General features: G+C 31.1%; 1 protein-coding gene across 1 annotated transcript in view; it reads left to right on the top strand.

Moving 5' to 3' along the window:
• The first annotated feature begins 2,917 nt into the window (after positions 1-2,917).
• Positions 2,918-8,798, top strand: part of LOC143073203 (uncharacterized) — a 43,914-nt gene continuing 38,033 nt past the window's right edge. The window contains exon 1 of the mRNA XM_076248567.1: positions 2,918-4,175. Within this exon, the coding sequence (XP_076104682.1) occupies positions 3,266-4,175 (910 nt within the window). The 5' untranslated portion in view covers positions 2,918-3,265. The remainder of the gene's footprint in view (positions 4,176-8,798) is intronic.

Below are 8,798 nucleotides of genomic sequence, written 5' to 3'. Positions count from 1 at the left end.
CTACTGATTCTACAGTTTCTGTAAGAATACATTGCGGAATGAAGCTTTAGGTAGCACTCCACAGTTGGAAAATAAAATTAAAAATGAGCCACAAAATGTTTTATCATCTCCTATTCCTGGATTTCTAATACATTAACCTAACTGTTTGTGTCGTACATGTGCATATGTATGTAATCAGTATCTTCCATAGATTTGATTTTCAAAAGTTAAAAGGGTGAAAAACAATTCCTTTTCTGTGTATTCATGGCAACATTCTGCATTTATTTACCATGAAATATTGTAAAAAGGGGGGTAAACATGTCACATATTCCCCCAAAATTTGGATCAAACTAGAATTTCAATGCCTTTGAGTGATACCTTTTTAGAAACTGTTTTCATAAATCTTCCTAATGATGAAATAAAAAATGAGTGTCGTTCGCCTCATTTTTTCGTAAAATCTAATCACAAAGTTCGTGTGATAAAAAGTTGGAAAAAACATTACAATATTTGCCGGACCAATGTATGGTATGAACATACAAGTACGGACTGTCATACAGAAAACAGTCTATATAACATACTTTATATGATCTTGATGTTCACCTTAACTCAATACGAAGGCTATTTTAATACTCAACTATCCAAAAATGAATTCTATTGCACACTAGCTCTTATATTTGAAAAATCCCCAGGGGCCAAAATGCGAAACTACTCACCTAAGGAGTGCTACCTTATTTAACGCATTATTAAAATTACACTTTTATGCACTAAAGCGAGTTTCGTTGGGATATCACTACGTCCTTGAGGAATTGTCATTTTTTGTCTTGTCAAGCATTTTAAGAATTCTGATATTTTATCTATTTTTCTAAAAAAATATTTGTCTGTTCTCTTATATTTTTTACTGATCACCTTTCAAAAGGACGTATATAAGTGACACACACTTACCAAAACCCCAACAATGTGACCTTTTTGCTGTTCAGACATTCATTCTGTTACAATGTCACGTTAAAAAATCTCTGACATTAAAGCGTATTGAAGTATTGCAGCCGGTCTTGTCAGATTAACCTTATCCAAGAAGGATCAAAATAGTTAAAATCTAAAATAAATGAAGTGGTAATTTTGACACCCTATTTTAGAATAATAAAGAGTGGTAAAACTACTGGAATGTATATCAATATAAAAATATTTGAACAATGTCAATGTCAAAGCAAAGTACATGCATATGCAGACAGAATATTTGTTATCACTTAATGAAGACTGAAATCTATTAGAATAAAACAGGTGGGAAAAGATACAAATTCACCATAGTAATGTGTTACCTGCGTCAAGAAAGCATCAGAAACGAGTGTTTCTTAATTTTCTTAATAATCTTGATATTCTGTCACATCATATAGACTTATATTTTTATTAACTATATACATATGTAACAAATGTTATTTTTGCAATTTTTATAAATACCCTTTAAATATCTACGTGTCACTTTCAAATGTTATACATGTATTTGAACATTTCAAAAAGAAAAATATCAAATAAACCTTTGATCATAAAAAGTCGTGGTATCTGATTCAATGCATGTGATTGTGTGGAAAAATCCTAATAAAACACAGTTGAATGTTCATGCTTTGAAAATTCAAGGTACAATTAAAACTCTTACAGTCACGATACAATTCTAAATGTCAAGTAAAAGTTAGCATAGTAGAAACAATAAAACATGTTTTAAAGTATCCACTTTGGTGATAACCATGTACCCTACTTACTAGAAATAGATATAAATTAGAAACATATTGCACAAATATTAAAAATGGGTGTTGAAATTTCATTGATTTCACTTGTCTTTTAAGTTTACTACACTACATATTATTTCAAAATGGACAATCAGCAAATTATATCTTTGTTTTCGACATTGGTATAAAGATTGATTTCAGAAATGATTTCGATGGCGAAAATTAAATTCTTTTGTGAAATTATAATATCTCCTTGATTCATGACAACATTTTTTTTTATAATAAATAGTTGTCAGTCTTTCAAATGGACTGCAGTGGGATAGTTGCTCATTTGTAAACGTTTCTTAATAAAAAAAAAAAATCGAGGGAAAAAGTTAGTTAAAATTTTAAATTATAGGAATTCTTCTATAAAACGGAAAAAAAAACATTTAACAGTGATCAATGTAATTGCGACGAAATAAATCTTTCCACAATAGAACATAATAAAAAGATCTCAAAGCTTTGATTACGACGATGTTTTGTCGATGAGGTCGATGAGGTCAGTATTCAACAAGCTTAGTATTGTGATCTAATGGACAAGTTTGATATATTCAATCATTGAACATGAGCTTAGTATTGTGATCCAATGGACAAGTTTGATATATTCATTGAACATGAGCTTAGTATTGTGATCCAATGGACAAGTTTGATATATTCATTGAACATAAGACGCAGTTTAATCAATAAAGTTTACACAGATATAATTAAAAGTCTTGACCAATACTAAAGAAGAAAAGCCGTTTCAAAATATAAAAAAAAGTTATCTGTGTATCATAAGAACAAGCAGTTGGTGTATCCAATTGATACGCAATTCTGTTTTCAACAGCGAGCCGTAACAGTTGATAATTTCAGCTCCAATTAAAAAATCTGTTTAAGATAATTATCAATGTCAAATGTCTGTACATCCACTGTTCTTTGAAACAGGTGTTGCACTATTTAATTCACATTCAAAACCATGGCTTCAGAAAAATGCTGATAGATATGTTTTTATAATCAAGTCGGTGAAACGACCTCTTTTTTTGTATAACGATGTACGCATGGTGATGCGCTGTAATATATACTTTAATTAAGTCTAACCTATAATTTCATATTACACGGTTAGTGAATTAAAAGATTATAAAAAGTAATACACCTAAAGGATGACATACCGTTGCCGAGAGTAAATAAATTCCGCGTTGACGTGTGTTGTTTTATTATTATCAAATTGCCATAGATCATTTGAACAGAAAGTTGACTTTATTTAAAAAGATCCATATACATTAGCCAGTTAAATGTGAAGATTTGTGGCAATTCATTGAGGCGTATATCTATTTATTTTCATTTATCCTGGTGTGTTTATTTGTCAATGACTTCTTATATAAATTTTTTCTATGCTAATTTAGGATTATGTAACGCCATGTCAACTTATTTTGGAAGTGGATTCAGCATGCAATATGCTAGCTACTCTTTTGATTATTTTGCCAAACCATCTGTTCAGAAGTTACATTTGTAGGTAAATATTTCTTTTCGTGTTAGTTCGATAAGAAATGGAGATCCGTGTTTTATTTAGTCATCTTGAAAAATATTTAGTTATATTAATGATTGTTTCGGACAACTTTTGTGTGAGTTACGGAAACCAGTGTTCATTTCAAAATGGCAAATGTACTTATGAAATTAACCTGTCAAATTCAAATACTGAGTGCGAATCTAAGAGAACGAAGATTCCAATGGCGAACGAAAACGATATATATGGACAAAATGATGAAAAAATGTCTCGAATGCAGCACGATTTTCATACCGTAACAGAACAACATAAAAACAGAATCGAGGAGTTGGAAGCTTCCGTTCAAAAACTTTTAAGATCTGCCGTGGCTGGACCTGTTAGTCAACAAGTTAAAACAAGACGTTTGGAAGATGACCAGGTCATTATTGGAACTCTCCCTCAAGGCACTATTAATCATTCTGAAAGTGGATTACTTAAAAAACTGTACGATGAATTTTCAATTTTACGGACTCGTTTACATAAAAGAACAACCCAGCTTTTAGATACAGAAGCAAAGTTGAATGAAACCACACATTTATTTACTAAAACCCAAGACGAACTTTTCGATCAGGGGGACAAGCTGATGATTTCAGAACACAAAGTAGCAACTCTTGAACAAGAAAGGTATATATTGAAAAATAAAGTAAAGCACACAACTGAACAATTTAAAGAATTACAGATTAGATTTAATGTGACTGATGCTAAGGTATTCGATCTGGAAAACCAACTATACACATTGGTCAGATCGGAATCAAATTTGAAAGAAGAAATTGGAACTTATAAATGGAAATTGTCGCAGGTGGAAAAAGCATATGGAATACTGCAAGGAAATTATTCCGGATTACAACAGAAGTTAAACAAGACAGAACAAACACTGCAAAAAGCTGAATTTGATCTAATGGAATGTTTCACAGGTAAGTAGTTACTTCTTTTTATGCCCCATTTATGGCCATTGTGTTTTCTGGTCCGTTAGTTCGTCCGTCCGTTCGTTCGTCCGTCTGTCCCGCTTCAGGTTAAATTTTTGGTCAAGTTAGTTTTTGATGAAGTTAAAAGTCCAATCAACTTGAAACTTAGTACACATGTTCCCTTTGATATGATCTTTCTAATTTTAATGCCAAATTGAGTTTTTATCCCATTTCACGGATTGATAGTGCGGACATCCGTGTACTAGGTACACATTCTTGTTGTTATCTGTAATGGAAGAAAACTAACTCTAAAATATAATTCAATGCAATTATACTGTATATTTGAATCAAACTTTCACTTTTTTTCTAGTTGAATTAAAGTCAAGATGATAACACATAAAACACGTACCCATAAGGCCAATTATTAATCTTTTGACGAACGCCTAAAGCAGTTGTTTTACCATCTGAATGTATGATGGTTGACCCTTTTATAGGTTTCTTCTTTGTGTCAAAGTTGCATGTAAACCTACTTAACAGATGCTATGATTAGTTTAAACAAATATGTATAAACATATGCATTTCCTGAAATAAAAAACCAAATGATTCAATAGCGATGAAAATCTCATGTCTTGAGGATGAGTGTTTTATAAAAAAAAATCAGTTATGTTTCACAAAGAATAAAGGTTAATCCAGTGTGCCTTTGACATTTTTTAAAGTTGTTCAGAATCAAAAACGTTTCATCTTCCTACCTATAGACCCCACACTCAGATAAAAACTTGATAGCTGAAACCTTCTTTATCTTTTCCTTTTTAACTAAAAGTTAACTAAAAGTTAAAATAGCAACAATACCGAACTTCAAGGAAAATCCAAAACGGAAAGCTCAAATGCATCAAACGAATGGAAAACAACTGTCATAGTCATGACTTGCTGTTACAGGCATTTCCTCATGTACCATGTGGTGGATTAAACATACTTTTATTAATGAATAAATAAATAAGCATTTGTCCTTGTAACTTAATTTCCAGGTGTAACCGCAAGGTAAGTGAGAAAACTGGAAATAGTCTACATAAGTCATGTCAGTTTAATTACAAGATATGTTATTAACTGTGATAAAAACTTGATAAATCAACCAACACTAAAATAAAACTGGAAAAAAAATAAAATAATTCGATTAACAATGAATTATTATCATGATATCGAGTGAGCTCCGGTTTATTTTATTTCGTTTTTGTTTGGTGTTTAATTTTAAATTGAAAAGTTTGTGAATGGTAATTCTATCTGTCTTCAAAGTTGCTCTGAATGGAAACTATTGAAGACCTTGCAATCAAATTTTGTAACAGTGATATAATGAAATACACATTTTTTTCCGTGAAGGGTTAAAATTTCAGAGTATAAAGAAGTAGCAGAAAACAAAGCAATAACAAATCCACCCCCACCCCACCCCCAAATTTTTTTTAAGGGAAACACTGACGAAAATTCGAAGTGAATTAAGTAGGATAAGATAGTGAAGGTGTTGTAAGTTCACTTACGAAATATGACGTATAAATATTAAGAATGCATTTCAAAAAGTAAGTAAAAAGCACAGACTAGACATGCACAAGCAACACAACAGCAAACGAAAACCACTAAATTGCATACACCTGACTTGGAACAGACACATACATGTTAGCGGGATATATATATATGCGTTTTGTTTAAATATACTTTTTCACATTTTTGGTCTTTTGGAAAATGTTGTTTGTGCTGTTTTTAGACCCTTCTACAACGAAATTTGTTTTACATGCACACGTATAAAAATTGCGGTTTTTATCAAACGCAATCATAGGTTTAAACGTAGTTTTCAATTTAGACTCGTTTATATTTTTTCGTTTGGGCTTGTATCATATTTTCCCTCCGGTTTATATGATCCGTTCATCCTATATTGACTCTTAAAATTCAAGTGTCTATCTAAAAATGAGGGTACTTTTTCTAAAAATGAGGGTACTTTTTATATGGCCTTCCAAATACCGTTTCGATCCCTTACATCACTGAAGAGACATTTATTGTCGAAATCCAGATCTGGTGTACTAAAAAAATATTGACACCGTATGTTTGTGGCATAACATCGTGGCCACAAGTTAATTTTTTTCTGTTTAGTAGTAAATTTATATTAAGATCCATTTGTTACATCTTGTGATCAATTTTATTTGACAATCGCCAATGGCAGTCAGCAGGGTTAAAGAACATCAGTTGTTCGACCTGTTAGTCAAATGCGTTTTGTTTAAATATACTTTTTTTCACATTTTTGGTCTTTTGGAAATTGTTGTTTGTGCTGTTTTTAGACCCTTCTACAACGAAATTTGTTTTACATGCACACGTATAAAAATTGCGGTTTTTATCCAACGCAATCATAGGTTTGAACGTAGTTTCCAATTTAGACTAGTATATATGAACCGTCCCCTAACAGGAAAGGCTATCATATATTTTCCTTAACTAAACACAACAGACATCAACACATTATCCAACCGAAACCATAACAGAAACAGCAAAAATAACACATGAAGTTAGATTTACAAAATACCGATACAATATAGCAATGCAAATTCAAAGCTTGAATAATGTACATAGTTTATTAACCAACATAAGTATTATATATATACTCGACTTCTCTGATTTACTCAAATGCAGGTTTAATAGAAATACTGACAATATTAAGTGCAGACTGACAATTTCCACTTATAATTAGGTATTTGTTGCAAATTTATTTAACATTTTGATAATTATACAATCCGTAATGACGCATGCAGACTTGTTTTTTAATAATCAACGACACACAGTATATTATTTTATATGTCAGAGTTATCAACTGGTGTTTCCAAGTTTTGTACTTTTAAAACCACATGCAAATGTCGATACATGAAAAATTCCAATAAATGTCAACATTGCAATTTGAACTTAAGGGGGTAGACCTTGGTTCAGGGAGATATCTCTTTAAATCAGTTAAGCGTTTGTAAAAGTCAAGTTCATCAATGTATTTTAAGTATTTACCTGAAACAGATTGAAAATAATCTATAAAACCTAGAAGCTTAGAATATATTTTTGAAAATGGTTGACACAAACGTACTGATGATTTTAAGAGTTATTTCCCTTAACCTAGGTCTACCTCTTTAAAAGCAAAATTCAAAAACATGCAGTCCATAAAAACCGACAAAATCACATTCTATCAGAGACAGTTACTGAATGATAATTAAAAAAACCCGTCTCATTATGTGAATGTCCCATTTTAAGATGTTCGTTGATTTTTGTCTTGGTTTGTACTGATAATTTTTCTGAGTATTCCGTTTTTTTGGGGCTATATTCTTTAAAAATCAAATCATCATCCTTTCGATATATTATAGAATATTACAGTTTGCATCCTATCTGTGCGTTGTTAATTGCACATTCTCATAACGTCCGGTAGGTAATCCATGACCCCAGTGCTTTATCACCTTAAAATGTATATATGTTCTTCAGAATAAATACCATTTGTAAATTTACCTCCATTTTATAACCGCCAACTATTCACGATATTGTTGGGCTTAGAAAGCCATGAATCGGTTGACAAAATGTTGGATGAATAACTGCTTCTCTCATAAAGAATAAAAATTCCTATTATGTTTCGTATATATAAAACAAGAAAACCAAGGACATCCTCTTTAGTTTGATAGTGTTGAACACTCCAACCCTTATCACACTCTCTATACATTTAATGTAGAAGACAATTAACTGAGGTCACCAATTTGTTCTAGATACGTTCAAAACCAAATGACCTGATTTTTTTTTGGATGGGTTTTACAAAATGACCCAATGTCACATCCACTAGTAAAAATATATCATTAACAATTACAAAATATAAGACAATACAGTATGACATTGAGTCTTGTGGTATAATTCATTAATATAATTATAAAGAGGTTTATCCTTGCACGTACAATAGAGAAAAATAGATGAGATAGGGATTTGTGTACTAATTATCCTTGACAAAAGGGCGATGACTACGGGCCAAATGACCTGATTTTTGTTTGGATGATTTTTACAAAATGACCCAATGTCACATTCACTAGTAAAAATATATAATTAACAATTACAAAATATAAGATAATAAAGTATGAAATTGAGTCTTGTGGTATAATTCATTAATATAATTATAAAGAGGTTTATCCTTGCACGTATAATAGAGAAAAATAGATGAGATAGGGATTTGTGTACTAATTATCCTTGACAAAAGGGCGATGACTATAGGCCAAATGACCTGATTTGTTTTTGGATGATTTTTACAAAATGACCCAATGTCACATTCACTAGTAAAAATATATCATTAACAATTACAAAATATAAGATAATAAAGTATTACATTGAGTCTTGTGGTATAATTCATTAATATAATTATAAAGAGGTTTATCCTTGCACGTACAATAAAGAAAAATAGATGAGATAGGGATTTGTGTACTAATTATCCTTAACAAAAGGGCGATGACTACGGGCCTTGTTCATCAGTATTCAAAGAATATTTGACTGTAGGTCATGCGTTAGATGTATCTGAGCTTTTGATTTTGCCATTTAATGAGGAATTTTCAGTTTTGAATTTATCTTGAAGTTCGGTAATTATTTTTT

Source organism: Mytilus galloprovincialis, chromosome 4 (assembly GCF_965363235.1).
Source record: "Mytilus galloprovincialis chromosome 4, xbMytGall1.hap1.1, whole genome shotgun sequence".
NCBI classification, from domain to species: Eukaryota; Metazoa; Mollusca; class Bivalvia; order Mytilida; family Mytilidae; genus Mytilus; species Mytilus galloprovincialis.
The sequence above is the reverse complement of the archived record's forward strand: the minus strand, read 5'-3'. Positions and strand labels throughout refer to the sequence as shown.